The sequence below is a fragment of the Martes martes genome (genome assembly GCF_963455335.1).
Source record: "Martes martes genome assembly, chromosome: 8".
Lineage (NCBI taxonomy): Eukaryota > Metazoa > Chordata > Mammalia > Carnivora > Mustelidae > Martes > Martes martes.
In genome coordinates this window covers 25429456-25447221 of record NC_137895.1, presented here as the reverse complement: position 1 = coordinate 25447221, position 17766 = coordinate 25429456, and the positions used below count along the sequence as shown (strand labels likewise).

At 38.9% G+C, this 17766-nt stretch overlaps 1 protein-coding gene across 1 annotated transcript in view; it reads right to left on the bottom strand.

Moving 5' to 3' along the window:
- LOC308347027 (uncharacterized protein C3orf20 homolog) overlaps positions 1–17766 on the bottom strand; it is a gene marked incomplete at its 5' end in the record, with an annotated part of 80193 nt that overhangs the window by 48266 nt on the left and 14161 nt on the right. The window contains one exon of the mRNA XM_080810203.1: positions 17391–17511. Within this exon, the coding sequence (XP_080666329.1) occupies positions 17391–17511 (121 nt within the window). The remainder of the gene's footprint in view (positions 1–17390; positions 17512–17766) is intronic.

Sequence of the window (17766 nt, the reverse complement as noted above, 5' to 3'; positions counted from 1 at the left end):
AGCAGAAATCAATGAAATAGAATCCAAAAGAATAACAGAACAGATCAACAAACTAGGAGTTGGTTCTTTTTGAAAAATTAATAAGATCGATAAACCCCTGGCCAGACTTACCAAAAAGAAAAGAGAAAGGATCCAAATAAATAAAATCATGAAAAAAAGAGGAGAGATCCCAACTAATATTGAAGAAATACAAATGACTATAAGAACATATTATGAGCAACTATACGCCAACAAATGAGGCAATCTGGAAGAAATGAATGCATTCACAGAGATGTAAAAACTACTAAAACTTAAACAAGAAGAAATAGAAAACCTGAACAGACCTATAACCACCAAGGAAATTAGAGCAGTAATAAAAAATCTCCCAACAAACTAGAGCCCAGGGCTGGAAAGCTCCCAGAGGAATTCTACCAAACATTTAAAGAAGAGCTAATACCTATCCTTCTGAAGCTGTTTCAAAAAATATAAATGGAAGGAAAACTTCCAAACTCATTCTATGAGGCCAGCATAACCTTGATCCCAAAACCAGACAAATACCTCACCAAAAAGGGGAATTACAGACCAATAACCTGGTGAACATGGATGCAAAAATTCTCACCAAGATATTACCCAATAGGATTCAACAGTACATTAAAAGGGTTATTCACCACAACCAAGTGGGATTTATTTCTGGGCTGTAAGGGTCTTTCAACATCCACAAATCAATCAATGTGATATACTACATTAATAAAAGAAAGGACAAGAACCATATGATCTTCTCAATAGATGCATGAAAAGCATTTGACAAAGTACAGCATCCTTTCTTGATTAAAACATTTCACAGTGCAGAGATAAGAGGGTACATACTTCAATATCATAAAAGCCATCTATGAAAAGCCCTTAGCAAATATCATACTTAATGAGGGAAAACTGAGAACTTTTCCCCTAAGGTCAGGGACATGGCAGGGATGTCCACTGTCACCACTGTTGTTAAACATAGTACTAGAAGTCCTAGCCTCAGCAATCAGACAACAAAAAGAAATAAGAGGCATCTAAATCAGCAAAGAAGCCAAACTCCCACTCTTTACAGATGACATGATATTCTATGTAGAAAACCCAAAGGACTCCACCCCAAAATTGCTAGAACTGATACAGCAATTCAGTAAAATAACAGGATATGAGATCAATGCACAGAAATCAGTTGCATTCTTATACACCAACAATGAGACAGAAGAAAGAGAAATTAAGGAGTTGATCCCATTTACAGTTGCATCCAAAACCATAAGATACCTAGGAATAAACCTAACCAAAGAGGCAAAAGATCTGTACTCAGAAAACTATAGAACACTCATGAAAGAAATTGAGGAAGACACAAAGAAATGGAAAAACGTTCCATGCCCATGGATTAGAAGAGCAAACATTGTTTAAAAATATCATGCTACCTAGAGTAATCTACACATTCAAGGCAATTCCTATTAAAATACTATCAACATTTTTCACAGAGCTGGAATAAATAATCCTAAAATTTGTATGGAATCAGAAAATACCCCAATAGCCAAAGGAATATTGAAAAAGAAAACCAAATTCTCACCAATTTGGTGGCACCACAGTTATGGACTTCAAGCTCTATTACAAAGCTGTCATCAAGGGTGCCTGGGTGGCTCAGTTGGTTAAGCGACTGCCTTCGGTTCAGGTCATGATCCTGGAGTCCTGGGATCAAGTCCTGCATCGGGCTCTCTGCTCTGCAGGGAGTCTGCTTCTCCTGCTAACCTCTCTCCTCTCATGGTCTCTCTCTCTCAAATAAATAAAATCTTAAAAAAAAAAAAACAAAAAACCAGCGCTGTTATCTAGACAGTATGGTACTAGCAGAAAAACAGACACATAGATCAATGGAACAGAACAGAGAACTCAGAAATGGACACTCAACTCTATGGTCAACTAATCTTCAACAAAGCAGGAAAGAATGCCCAATGGGAAAAAGATAGTCTTTTCAACAAATGGTGTTAGGAAAATTATAGCCACATGCAGAAGAATGAAACTGGACCACTTCCTTACACATACACAAAAATAGACTCAAATGGATAAAAGACCTAAATGTGAGACAGAATTCCATCCAAATCCTAGAGGAGAACACAGGAATTAACTTCTTTTTTTTGTAGATTTTATTTATTTATTTGACAGAGAGAGACAGTGAGAGAGGAAAGACAAGAAGGGGGGAGCTGGAGAAGGAGAAGCAGGCTCCCCTCTGAGCAGGGAGCCCAACACGGGGCTCACCACCAGGATGCTGGGATCTTGACCTGAGTGGAAGGCAGACACCTAATGACTGAGCCACCCAGGCACCCCACAGGCAGTAACTTCTTGCTAGAAATGTCTCCAAAGGCAAGGGAAAGAAAGGCAAAAATGAACTATTGGGACTACATCAAAATAAAACCTTTTTGCACAGCAAAGCAAACAGTCAACAAAACCAAAAGACAACTGAGAGAATGGGAGAAGATATTTGCAAATGACATATCAGATAGAGGGCTAGTATTCCAAATCTATAAAGAACTTATCAAACTCAACATCCAAAGAACAGATAATCCAATCAAGAAATGGGCAAAAGACAGGATGCCTGGGTGGCTCAGTTAGTTAAGAATCTGCCTTCAGCTCAGGCCACGATTCCGGGGTCCTGGCATCCAGCCCCGCATCAGGCTCCCTGCTCAGTGGGGAGTATGCTTCTCCCTCTCCCTCTGCCTGCCACTCTGCCTACTTGTGTGCTCTCTCTCTCCCTCTGCAAAGAAATAAATAAATGGGCAAAAGACATGAACAGACATTTCTGCAAAGAAGACAACCAAATGGCCAACAGACACATGAAAAAATGCTCAACATCACTGGGCATCAGGGAAATACAAATCAAAACCACAATGAGATACCACCTCACACCAGTTAGAATGGTTAAAATTAACAAGTCAGGAAATGACAGATGTTGGTGAGGATGCAGAGGAAGGGGGATCCTCCTACACTGTTCATGGGAATGCAAGCTGATGCAGCAACCTGGAAAACAGTATGGAGGTTCCTTAAAAAGTTGAAAATAGAGCTACCCTATGACCCAGCAATTGCCACTACTGGGTTTTTACACCAAAGATACAAATGTAGTGATCTGAAGGGACACCTGTTCCCCAATGTTTATAGCAGCAATGTCCACAATGGCCAAACTATGGAAAGGGCCCAGATGTCCATTGACAGATGAACTGGTAAAGAAGATGTGGTATTTACATATATATATATATATATATATATATATATATATATACACACACACACACACACACACACACACACACACACACACACACACGTGCAATGGAATACTACTCAGTCATCAAAAATGAAATCTTGCCATTTGGAAAGATGTGGATGGAACTAGCGGGTACTATGCTAAGCAAAATAAGTCAATCAGAGAAAGACAATTATCATACGATCTTACTTATATGTGGAATTTAAGAAACAAAACAGAGGATCATAGAGGAAGAGAGGCAAAAATAAAACAAGATGAAATCAGAGAGGGAGAAAAACCATGAGAGACTCTTAACTACAGGAAACAAACTGAGGGTTGCTGGAGGGGAGGGAGGTGGCAGGACAGAGTAACTGGGTAATGGACATTAAGGAGGGCATTTGATGTAATGAGCACTGGGCATTATATAAGACTGATGAATCACTGACCTCTACCTCTGAAACTAATAATACATTATATGTTAATTAATTGAATTTAAATAAAAATTTATAAAAAAGAATTTTAGGACAAAATCATCAATTACAATGCAAAAGAAAAAAGAAAGAAAGAAAGATAGTTCTCATTATTTTATGGCCTTGCCAACATGTGCTATTATTATCCTTTCATTTATTGCCATTCTAAGAAGCATTTGGTGTTAACTCATTATAGTTATAATTTGTATTTCCCTGATAACTAGAGATGTTGAACATCTTTCTGTGTGCTTTTTGGTCACCCATACCTTATTTTGCCAAATGTCTGTTCAAATCGGTTGCGCATTTTTAATTGGGTTTTTTTATTGAGTTGTAGTTCTTTTTATGCTCTGGATACAAATTCTTTGTCAGATATGTATATTATAAATATTTTTTGCCTTTCTGTGGCTTGCCTTTTCATCTTCTTTCTGGTATCTCTCAAAAATTTTAATTCTGACATAGTTAAATTGATCATATTCCCTGAAGTTTTTTTGGAAATGAAGTATAGCTGCTGCTTTGGGTCAAGTATTGATGAATTTCATAGTTCTATGACGCGATTTAAATTAATGGAAGCCTGATCTGGGTATTTTCTTAGAGACAGCTGGGTGGCTCAGTTGGTTGAGTGTCTGCCTTCAGCTCAGGTCATGATCTCAGGGTTCTGGGACTGAAGTCTGTGTAAGGCTCTCTGATCAGTGGGGAGTCTCTTTCTCCTTCTCCTTCTATGCTCTCTCTCTCTCTCCCTCTCTCTCTCTCGCTCAAGTAAATAAATAAAATCTTAAAAAAATAAAATTTAGGGTGCACCTGGGTGGCTCAGTTGGTTGAATGACTGCCTTCAGCTCAGGTCATGATCCCGGAGTTCTGGGATTGAGTCCCACATCGGGCTCCCTGCTCCGCGGGGAGTCTGCTTCTCCCTCTGACCTTTTCCCCTTTTGTGCTTTCTCTCACTCTCTCTCTCTCAAATAAATAAATAAAATCTTTAAAAAATAGGGGCGCCTGGGTGGCTCAGTGGGTTAAGCCGCTGCCTTCGGCTCAGGTCATGATCTCAGGGTCCTGGGATCGAGTCCCGCATCGGGCTCTCTGCTCAGCTGGGAGCCTGCTTCCCTCTCTCTCTCTCTCTGTCTGCCTCTCTGCCTACTTGTGCTCTCTGTCAAATAAATAAAATTTTAAAAAAAATCTTTAAAAAATAAATAAAAAATAAAATAAAATTTAGGGAAAAAAGTATTAAGAATAATAAAAGGAACATTCATGTACCCACTACCCATAAACAGAACAGTATCAATACAATTAAACTTTAGCTCTCTTACACCCCTCTCCACTTGTATTCTTTTCCTCCCACAAGGGAAATTGTTTTCCCTATTTTTATTTTGATGTTTTTATTATCTTGCATTCACTATAATTTTATTTCACATGTATGGATTATTAAATAATAAGACAATATCCCTTACTTTCTTGTGAACTTGGTAACACCTTAAAATTTGTATTAGTTATAATGTATTCAGTTCTAGGTGTTTTTCAGTAAAAAAGTTTCTCAGAAAGCTTCTTCTGCTATATAGATGGAAGTAAAGGTGTCCAGCAAGATTTAAAAAAAAAAAAAAAAAAAAACAGTTTTATTGAGCTAGAATTCACATATCAGACAATGAATCTGAGTATAGAATTCAGTGGTTTTTAGTATATTCACAGAGTGGCATAGACTTGTCTAATCACTTCCACAATCTAATTTTAGAATACTTCTTGTTCTCCTCCCAGCCCCCCAATACCTGTCCCAATAGCAGTCACCTCTATTCCTCCCTGGCCCTCCAGCCTTAGGCAACCTCTAACCTACCCTCTGCCTTTAAAGATTTGCCCGTTTTGGGCATTTCCTATAGATAGAATCATACAATCTGTCATCTTTTGTGACCTGCCTTTTCATTTAGCATAGTGTTTTCAAGATTCATCCATTTTGCAGCATATATCAGAACTTCAATCCTTTTTATGGATGAATACCATTCCACTATATGGATAGAACACATTTTCTTTATCCATTCATAAGTTGATGAAATATGCTGTTATATACAAGTTTTTACATGGACATGTTTTCATTTCTTTGTGGAGGAGTGGAATTGGTGAGTCATATGGTAACTCCATGTTTAACTTTTTTTAAAAAAAAGATTTTATTTATTTATTTGTTTGTTAGAGAGAGAGAGGGAGGGAGAGGCAGGCAAAGGGAGAACCAGGCTCCCCAGGGAGCAAGGACTCCAATGTGGGACTTGATTCCAGGATTCTGGGGTCATGACCTGAGCTGAAGGCAGACACTTAACCAACTGAGCCATCCAGGCATCCCTATGTTTAACTTTTTGAATAACCGCCAGGCTCTTTTCCAAAGTGGCTGCACCATTTTACATTCCCATAAGCAGTGAAGAATGAGAATTCAAATTTCTCCATATGCTCACCAACAATTGTTACTTTTTGTCTTTTTAATTTTAGCCATTCTAATGGGTGTGAAGGGGTATTTCATTGTGATTTTAATGTGAGTTTTCCTGCTGGCTAATTTTGTTCAGTATCTTTTTGTAGGTTAATTGGTCATTTATATACCTTCTTTGGACACACGTCTATTCAGATCTTTTCCCCATTAAAAAAATGGGTTCTTTATCTTTTTATTACTGAGTTGTAAGAGTTCTTTATATATTCTGGATACGAGTTTCTTAACAGACATATGATTTGCAAACATTTTCTTCCTTTTGTGAGTTATTTTTTTCACTTGCTTGATGGTATTGTTTGTAGCATAAGTGTTTTAAATTTTGATCAAGTCCAATTTATTTATTAATTTATTTTTTACTTGTGCTTTTGGTGTGGTATCTAAGAAACCATGTCTAATCCAAGATCAGGAAGATTTAAAGTTATGTTTTTTCCTAAGAGTTTTATAGTTTTAGCTCCAACATTTAGGTCTGCAGTTTAAGGACAAGATCCAATTCCATTCTTTTCCATGTGGATATCCAGTTTGCCCAGAATCATTTGTTGAAAAGACTATCTCTTCTTTAATTGTCTTGGAAGCTCAGCCAGTTTTTTTTTTTTTTTTTAATTAAGGAAAAATCTTATCTCTATCTCCTCAGATTTCCATGAAAGAAGGGTCCTTCCTTACTTTTCTTCAAGATATCTTATGAGGGTGGGCATGTCTGGCTTCTTCTTCCATCCCTTCATTTCTCTTTACAAAGAAATACACAATTCAGCTTATGGAAGAGTGGATGATAATCACTTAACCTGACCAAATTTTCCAAAGTGGCACCTTTTCAGCACTTTTTAAGATAATATGCTGTTCAGGCAGTTGTTATGACTAAAATGAAAAAGATTTTGTGGAAGCAGTCTGACAGAAAGACTCTGAAACAAATAGGGAAGACATCAGAAAGTGGTGCCTTTTTTCTATGTGCCTCTCCCCAGCCAGGGAGGGGCAGGTGGATTTCTGCCACGTTGGACCATGTTTCCTCATTGGGCCCCACCAACTGCCCTCTCTGACCACTTCATATGTAGTCTGCCTTGTATATCCCATCCCTGTATGACAAGACTACCAACAGTCATGTCTCCCCCTGTTCAAGTTTCCCAGCTTGCACTCTGATGGGTAAAGTAACTGGTTTTCTTCAATTTAGAGGAAGGGTTTAGGGAGTTTCAGGTCCAAACTATCTACAGTCCAGCTTTTCCAATACAACTCTCCTGGTGAGGCCTATCGTTTCAGTAATTAATCTCTTGATTTAGGTCACAGTGATCAAGAGATAGAAGCTTCCAGTTATAAATAAATAAGTCACAGGGATGGAAAATACAGCATAGGAAATACAGTCAGTAACACTCTAATACTTTTGTATGGTGACAAATGGTAACTACACTTATGATGAGCATTTAGTAATGTATACAATTGTCAAATCACTATGTTGTACACCTGAAACTAACATAATATTGTATGTCAACTATACTTCAATTGAAATTTTTTTAAATAAAAAATTTCTACTTGGCTCCTTATCTCTATTTTTTTTCTTTCTTTCTTTTTTTTTAGATTTTATTTATTTATTTGGCAGAGAGAGATCACAAGTAGGCAGAGAGGCAGGCAGAGAGAGAGAGAGGAGGAAGGAGGCTCCCTGCCAAGCAGAGAGCCTGATGCAGGACTCGATCCCAGGGCCCTGAGATCATGACCTGAGCGGAAGGCAGAGGCTTAACCCACTGAACCACCCACATGCCCCTCCTTATCTCTATTTATAATCAGACTCAAAAAGGAAGAAGAGGAAGCAATAGGTACTTCCAGATTACTACTATTTTTGTTTCATTCAGTTATACATGCTTTGGATAGATTATGTATAACACAAGGTAGCATTTCTATTTCATTTGAGCTTTTTCATCTGAGCTTTTTTGGTTGAACTGGATTCATATCACTCATTTCATCTTAAAGACATTTTCCCAACTCATTTTTTTAAATCTTCAAGATTAGCCCAATTTGCAAACATATTAGGTAGGCTGAGGAGCCTATGAAGGGCAAAGGACTGGAAGGCTGCATGCTTTTCATGTCAGGGCACAAAGAAACCAGATCGCAAGAAATGTTTGACAGAGAAAATAATTCCCCAAAGTGTCAGACATCGGCCGACGAACTCTGAGTACAGCTTCAAAAGTAGAAAACTCAAGAGTATACTTGTTAACAATTGTTGGTGTTTTGGAATGCTAGAGTTAGCTCATCAACTATTCATGTGAAATTAAACAACAAAGAAATTAAGACAACAAATTAAACAAATTAATAGAAATTAAACAACAAAAAAATCTCCTTTGAAAGGTCATGCCCTAACATTCTTCTTTGGAAATACTGCTCAAAGAACATACAAAACATCTAAAAAACAAAAGAACATCTTTCAGGAAGATTTGAAAAAGGAATAATTTGTCACAGTTGAGAAAATTATCCTTGCTTGCACAACCTTGAACATTTATTTTGGAGGGAGGGCATGTCTGGGAAAATCGCTGATTGTAGGAATTATTTAGAGAAGTTACAAAAAGGGACTCTGTTGAATTTTCTGCTATTTGTGAATGTGAGAGATAAATATATCAATCTCTACTAAAAAATGTAACACAAGAAGTCTTACATGCCCTTTGGAGAAGGTGGCCTCATTCTAAGTCTTTGGAAGGTATAGGTTTCATTACAGAAATGATCACATTATACTGTCAAACTTTCAGAACTGTAATAATTTTTTTCTGATTGATTTTCTTTGCTAATATTACTCATACTGTTTCATCTTTGTGGGGATTTTACACATTTCAAAAATATTTTTTATTTCAAAAGCAATGTATTCAATATCAAAAAATTAGGCATACATCCTTCCGGTCTTTTAAAATACATATATAAGAATAGATTTTCCTTTGATCAAAATTGGAGTCAAACAGCATAGGCTGTTTCATCATGTACTTTTTGCCTCATACTTAACAAATTCTATGAACATCAAAGGAATTTTGTTACACCACTTTCTCTAGAAACTAAAGACCATGCATATGAAAAAGAAGCAATTTTTTTAATATTAGAAAACAATGACTATAAGCATACTTTGATCAATTTACATATACTATGAAGAGCACCATTTCTTTTTAAAAGTTTTTTAAAATTATTTTTTGAAGATTTTATTTATTTTTATATCTAGAGGGAGCATGAGCAGGTGGAGCAGCAGGCAGAGGGAGAGACAGAGAAGCAGGCTTCCCGCTGAGCAGGCAGCCTGATGCTGGGCTCCATCTCAGGACCCCAAGACCATGACCTGAGCCAAAGGCAGACACTTAACCAACTGAGCCACCCAGGCACCCCGAAGAGCATGATTTCTAAATAGTTTTATATTAAATAACTTAAAAATGATCACCAGTTTAACAGTACCAAGTATCCTTGACAAGTTCAGGGCTGAAGATTATCCAACTCCAGGCGAGAGAAGCTATAGAGGCTGGGGTCAGGGGGTGTAGATTTACCCTCCTCATCTAAGACAGAAACCAGCCAGGGCCCTCTCACATGCACTGAGTAGGGGAGGCAAGGGAATTATGGGAAGGAGTGGCACTCCAGAAGGATCTAGCAGAATAAATAGAGGGAGATAAGACTTAGGCTCCACCTACAAGAAATCCTGTCACCTTGATGCAAGCTTGCCAAATTGCTCCCTTCTAAAACCACCATAAAACAAACCACAGGGATGTTGCAAAATCTGCCACAATGAGGAAGAAGAAGAATCTGGACTATTGTCACCACCATCCGGGCTTCAGAAAGCTGCCCCAGTGCAGGCTGAGAAGTTAAGTGGTTTGACACATAAGAAGTTAACTGGTCTAGGAAAGGCTGAGAGCGGGGGCCTAAAGCACAGGTTTGGGGCACCCATTCCTCTTCTCTCATACTCTACAAATTTGAAGCGTGGGCAAATGCCAACAACTGCACAAGAATTTCTACATTTCATGTATCTGTTCCTCAGCTCACTATGAGCAGGTTTCCACTTCAACCTGTACCCTGAAATGATTCTTGCTGAAGTCACTGTTGATCCTCATAAGACAAATCCAGTGGATGCTTTTTATTTCTCATTTGCTTGACTTCTCTGAAAGGCTCATCCTGTTACCATTCCCTCATTTTGAACACATTTTCTTTGAATGTTGTTCTCAATTGTAAGAAACAGAAAACTCCCTAGCCCTTTTCTAAGTATGAAATTACAAAATCACCAAAAGAGGAGAAGTGGCCGTCTCCAGTTGTTCCCAAAACACCAACCAACCACCCAGGGGAGGTGCTGTCTCTCCATATCAGGAAGGTGTGGCCTAGGAACCCCCACTGGTGTTGTGGGGCTCAGGAACAGTGTACTAAACTGTGAGGTTAGAAGCAGGGAGCTGCCACAATTCTGTCTTGGGATCTGTGATGCTAGCAGCTATATAATGCAGTGTTGCTATAGGAAAACCCACCTTCTCCATGATCTTGCTTGCCAAAGCAAGGCAATCGTTTCCCCATATTACCATCTTCCAAATCGCACATGAATACATCTAACGAATGGGGCTTAATACACATCTAGAAATCCATCTGCAAGAGAGTGTGGAAATACAATTTTTAGCTTGTATAGAGGCATGCAAGAAGAAGGGGAAAGGACATGGGTCTCACCATGTCCACCACAGTGACATGGTTCTCCTCCTACCTCTCAACCTGTCCCTTAAGTGTTGGTTCACTTGGCCCTTTTCCTTTTTCATCCTATCTACTTTTATTTGGTGATTGATTTTCCACCTTAACACATAAGCCAAAAAACTGTCCTATGAATTCTGCCTCTTAATTAACTTGAAGCTCTCATCTATGTTCCATTCTTGCCAGCTTAGTTCAGTTCATAGTATCTTGGCTAGACCACAGCAGTAATCTTATGACTTATCTCCCCATTCCATATACCCAAATATTCCTCCAGGAATAACCAATATAGAACAGTTCTCAACACAAGTGAGTACATCCTTCCTTGGGGGTACTCACAAATGTGCATGGGCCTTTTGAATGATGACACAATAGGCATATAGTTTATGGGGCCATGGATGTATTCTGCAATGGTCCCGAACAACTAAGAATTATCTTGCCCCAAATGCCATTAATGCCTCCTTGAGAAACAAGGATTCCTGGAATCAGGATGTCATGGGCCACTAAATAGAGTTGTTAAAACTCATTAAAGTATACACTTAAAATGGATGTATTTTATAAAATGGTAAATAAATCATACTTCAATAATGTTGATTTTTAAAAAGTCAAATACATCACCTCACACCCAATAGGATGGCTACTATTTAAACACACACACACACACATACACACACACACACACACACACACACACAGAAAATGACAACTGTTGGGAAGGCTATCAAGAATTGAGGGACACCTAGGTGGCTCAGTTGGTTAAGTGACTGTCTTCGACTCAGGTCATGATCCTCAAGTCCCCAGGATCGAGTCCTGCATCAAGCTCCCTGCTCAGCAGGGAGTCTGCTTCTCCCTTTGACCCTCCTCCCTCTTGTGCTCTCTTTCTCAAATTAATAAATAAAATCTTTTTTTAAAAAAAGCTTATAAATATTAAAAATGAAGTTACTACATGATTCAGCAATTCCACTCTGGAAATATATCCAAAAGAACTGAAGGTAGCACCTCAAAGAGATAGTTATATACCCATGTTCATAGCAGCATTATTCACAATAGCTAAAATAGGGAAGGAATCCAAGTGTCCATCAACAGTTGAATAGGCAAATGAAATGTGGTACACATGTAATGAAATATTCACCTTTAAAAATGAAGAAAATTCTGACACCTTATACAATGTGGATGGACTTTGAGGACCCCATGCTAAGTGAAATCAGCCAGTTACAACAGGACATACTGTATGATTCTACTTATATGAGGTACCTAAACCAGTCAAATTCATAGAAAGTAGAAAGGGGGTTCCCAGAAGGTAGGAGGGGGAAGTATGAAAGGTGTTGTTTCCCAGGCACAGAGTTTCAGTTACACAAAATGAAAAAGTTCTAGAGATGGATGGTGGTGATAGTTGCACCACAGTGTGAACTGTGAGCTTATGGCACTGAACTGTACACTTTAAAAGGGGTAAGATGTTAAGAAAAGTGAAACGTGGGACACCTGGTGGCTCAGTTGGTTAAGCCACTGCCTTCGGCTCAGGTTATGATCCCAGGGTCCTGGGATTGAATCCCATATCAGGTTCCTTGCTCAGCGGGGAGCCTGCTTCTCTCTCTGCCTCTGCCTACCAATCTGCCTGATTGTGCTCTCTCTCTCTCTCTCTCTGACAAATAAATAAATAAAATCTTAAAAAAAAAAAAAAAGAAAAGTGAAACGCAAACAATATAAGTCATCCTAGGCTCTTTCCAGTAATTATATGATGGGCTCATCTGTCTGTAATAGCTGTACTGGAATCCAGCCCGTGCTGGAAGAGAACATTAACTCTAGAATAACGTGAAAACTAAAAGTTACCTTTGCCTGCAATCTCAAAATAGTGACTATTGCACACTTACATCTTTGTCCTGTGTTGTGGGTTTCAGACGCTTGCACTTCACTTTATAGGCCTTGAATAACTCCCTGGCTTCTGTGGAGATGGGACTGACATCAGGGAATGGCTGAGAGAGAGTATTAAACTTTTTTCACATGACATGGTAATAAAAATCCAGGCAGGCAAGATAATTTGCCATAAAGGCACTATTTATGGCAAAAATTATACAACTTCAGCATATGTGAAATAGGCATGGTATTTCTATGGTATAACCAGGAGTAACACAGTTTTGATGCCCATCCCTAAAACTAAGGGTTTTTCATTAAAGGTTCATACATGTTCTGTAATATGTGTATCATTCACATAAATGCACTCAAAATTTTAGAACCTTCAAAAGTTTGATCAGAGTCAGTAAACTCATTACTTAACTGCATGAAATTAGAGACACTAACATTTGCGTCTCTCACCTCTTGACAAACAAAAGTTTTAGCCTAAGATTCCTCAACAGAGATTTAGCGCAAGTGTGAAATGATTATTAAGAGACATTATTCTGAGCCATAATTTTTACAATGGTCATCTCCAATGTCTTTACAATGTGACTTATGCTTAAAAATAGTGATTTTAGGGGCGCCTGGGTGGCTCAGTGGGTTAAAGCCTCTGCCTTCGGCTCAGGTCATGATCCCAGGGTCCTGGGATCGAGCCCCACGTCGGGCTCTCTGCTCAGCAGGGAGCCTGCTTCCTCCTCTCTCTCTCTGCCTGCCTCTGCCTACTTGTGGTCTCTGTCAAATAAATAAATAAAATCTTCAAAAAAAAAAATAATGATTTTAGAGGCACCTGGGTCATTCAGTTGGTTAAGTATCCTTCTCTTGATTTTGGCTCAGGTCATGATCTTGGGGTCCTGGATTGAGGACTTCCACCCCATCTGGGCTCCCTACTTAGTAGAGAGTCTGCTTCTCTCTCTCTATCCCTCTCCCTATGCCCTTGCCTCCCAATAAATAAATGAATCTTAAAAAAAAACAAACAGTGACTTTAAACTGATTTATTTTCACTTTAGTTAAAAATATATGAACCCCACACCATTTTCAAGAACTTATAGATTATATAAATGCAAGCAATTCATCCAAATCAGAGACAGGAAACTAATTCTCCAAAGCTTTAGCATCATGACCTCAGAAGAAACTAGGTGTTCATTTTTCTCCCAAATCCACCTTCCTCTTCTAACCTCCCCTTATTCCTGTTACTTCACAGGTAATGTCCAGAAACCGCTCTGGAAGGATTTATAATTAGCCAGATTCCAGTGTCCTTACTATAGCAATTACCAGGAAATGCTGAAAGATAAGAATCTAAAATCAGTCAGCATTGCTCTTGCTCTGGTCTGCACTGAGGTAGTGGCATGAAGATAATTAACAAAAAACAAAAAACCCTCTGGACCTACCACCTTAGGTAAGCACGAAGGAAAAAACTTGCATTTTACAGGTGCCAGAGATAGTTTAAGGCTTTGGGGATGCCATCTGTAGACCAAGGTGATTGCAAAGCGCCCAGAAATCTCCACTGTAATGAACTTGTTCACCTGGGGGCAACAGAAATGATTGTCATTTCCTATACAGAATTTTCATGCCCATAATTCAAATGGAAATCTTAAAACATTGCAGGATGCATGGAAGGAAATTTGAGACAGACATTCACAGCTTCAGTCTGGTTCCATTAAGTAAGGGATGGCTTTTAGGTTTTTTGCTGTAAATTTGTGGGTTGTTATGACTTCTTGAGGGAAGGAAAGGGAACGAGGAGAAACTGTTGGCAGTTAATGTAGTCACGTCTTATAGAGAAAGTCAGATTCACTTTAGATTGAAAATTCTGGGTCAGTACTTCTGAGTTGTATTTCTAACTCTTGAGATAGTCTCTCTCATAAAATACAGTTGACAACATCTAATTCCCATGATGATGAAGAAAGTCATTAATGGCTGCCAAGTGCTTAGAAGTTTTATAAGTCTAGTAACTATTACTGTGAAACTTATTAAAGCTGGAGAGATTTTATAAATGACAAGGATAGAAAAGTAATGATGAACAACTTCTAAAGCTCAAGGGAACATCTGCAGATTTGTAAAGCATATTTTTAAAAGGCTTGCTAAAGAAAAAGCGCCCTCATTAAGTCAACTGTTCTAAGCATGCAAGGACTCTTGGTTGGTTACAAGTTCACTCTCTTGCTTCCTGAAGGCTGCCCACTGAGGTGATCCAAACTGAATAACCTATCCCATTAGCAATCCTGATATTATTAGATGAGGAAGCTGGCTCTTGAGTGTCAGGACACTTGCACGTACAGGCTTGCTGGGACAGTTTCTCTGCACACTCTTTTCTTTCCTCACCTTTCAGAGCTAAGCAGTGCTTCTTTAAAAATGACAATCCAGGGGGGCCTGGGTGGCTCAGATGGTTAAGTATCTGCCTTCGGCTCAGGTCATGGTCTTGGGGTCCTGAGATCGAGCCCCACATCGGGCTCTCTGCTCAGCGGGTAGCCTGCTTTTCCCTCTCTCTCTGCCTGCCTCTGCCTACGTGTGATCCTCCTCTCTCTGTGTCAAATAAATGAATTTTTAAAAAAAAGACAAATAGTATATGTAGGATACACAGCCACCAAGGACGATCTTGTGAATAGAATAGAACAGAGACCTGGAGGTACTTTCCACATGATAGTGTGTCCAGTATAAATATAACGTGATCCATAAATGCTTGGCACATGAACAATTCTAAATTTTCTAGGAGCCACATTAAAAGGTAAAATGAACTTAAATAACATTTTATAACTAAATATATCCAAATATTAACATTTCAACGTGTAACTAATATAAAAATGATCAATAAGATATTTTATATTCTTGTTTTTTATACTAAGTCTTTGAAATCTGGTGTGTAGTTTATTACAGTGAAGTTCAAGAGTCCATAACCACAGGTGTTTGGTGGCTGCTGTGCTGGACAGCACAGCTCTTTATAATTGGTACCTCTAAGGTTGGTGGTACAAACACCTTCGCAACCATATGCAGTGGTCCTGGACACAAAATGCAGCCCATATACATGCACACACATAAAGTAACTATATATATGAACCAATAAAATCTAGCACAGAGGTTACAGACTGGCAGCTCGGAATTGTTTGGTTTAGTCCTGCCAGAGTCTGAATTAATTGCCAACTTTGAAATACCAGGGTATTTCATCAACAAAATCTGGCTTTTTAGAAAATCATAACACATAGCAGGCATAGACCCACATTCCCATGTGGCAACAATGTTCTGGCCCTCAGTAAAGCCTGTCTCCTTTGGGGGAGGTCACACTTTCCAGTTCACCAAAGTTCCCGCTGGTAGTCTCACTCTTACATTTTCTGAATTTCTGATATTTGATCTGACAGAAATACACATTAACCTATTAACAAAGGTAATTCTACAGAGTGAGACTGAGGAGGAGACTTTCACTTTGAACACTGTATATCTTCCTATTTAAAAAATATTTTTATATTAAACACAAGATGCTTTCTAATAGTAATTTTTAACAATTACTGTTTAAAGTAACTGCTTGGGGCGCCTGGGTGGCTCAGTCAGTTAAGCATCTGACTCTTGATCTCAGCTCAGGTTGTGATCTCAGGGTCATGAGTTCAAGCCCCACGTTGGGCTCCATGCTGGGTGTGAAGCCTATTTAAAAAAAAAAAATAGGGTGTCTGGGTGGCTTAGTTGGTTGGGCATATGATTTTGGCTCAGGTCATGATCCCAGAGTCCTGGTATCAAGCCCTGTATGGGGCTCCCTGCTTGGTGGGGAGTCTGCTTCTCCTTCTGCCTGCAGTGCCCCCTGCTGGTGCTCTCTCGCTCGCTCTTTCATTCTCTCAAATACATAAAGTATTTTTAAAAAAATAATAAAGAAAGAAAGAGAAAAAAAGAAAGAAAGAAAGTAACTGCAACTTAGCAAAGACAAATATATTAAGAAAGAACTAAGTGAAGTAGGGGTACCTGGGTGGCTCAGTCAGTTAAGTGTCTGACTCTTGGTTTTGGCTCAGGTAGTGATCTCATGGGTTGTGGGATTGAACCGTGGGGTTGAACCCTGAGTCGAGACCCATGTGGAGCCCTGTATAGAGCCCCAAGTCAGGCCCTGAGTGGAGTACCACACTCAGCACGGAGTCTGGTTCTCTCCTTCTCCCTCTCCCTCTACTCCTCCCCTCTGCTCCCGCACACACACACCCTCTCTCTCTCTCAAATAAATAAATAAATAAATAAATAAAATCTTTTAAAAAAAGAAAGAACCAAATAAAGTAAAAAACTGAAATAAAGATTTATCAGATGAATTGGTTAGTGTAGACAGCCAAACTGAATAGTTCAGTCCTCTCAGGGATGCCTGGGTGACTTGGTTAAGTGTCTGCCTTGGGCTCAGGTCATGATCCTGGGGTTCTGGGATTAAGTCCCACATCAGGCTCCTTGCTCAGCGGGGAGTCCCTTCTCCCTCTGCCTGTTACTCTCCCTGTTTCTGTTCTCTCTTCTCTTCCCCTCTCTGACAAATAAATAAATAAAATCTTATATAATAATAATAACAATGATGATGATGATGATGATAATGATAATAATAATAATAATAATAATAATTCAGTCCTCTCAATCCTCTCTTCCCCAACAGTATATTTTAGAAGCTCAAAGTAAATTATTGGTATGGCATAAGAAATAGACATAAGAATGATGAATTGTAAAGTAATACCCAAACGTCAACTGGATCATCAAGTTTTCCCTTCGAAGGCCACATCCATTCCCTTATGATGTCTCCCTTTTTGCTGATCACCATGCCACCATCTCGATTAAGCATCATTGATATTATTCGGCTACAAAAAAGACAGAAACATGACTTATTTAGAACAAGAAAAATTCATGGACTCATTGATTTGACTGAGGCAATGGAAGTTACTAGGTCATAGCCTTTCAGGACTCCTTCCCATCATATGCTTGGAGGATGGTCACCTTGCCTCTGGCTGAATATTTTCCTTGAAGGGAAGTTTGGTATATATCTGTTTAACTGATCAAGATTCCTCTTTCTGAGACACACCCCCTCCTATTTTAGCACGTCCCCATCCATACAG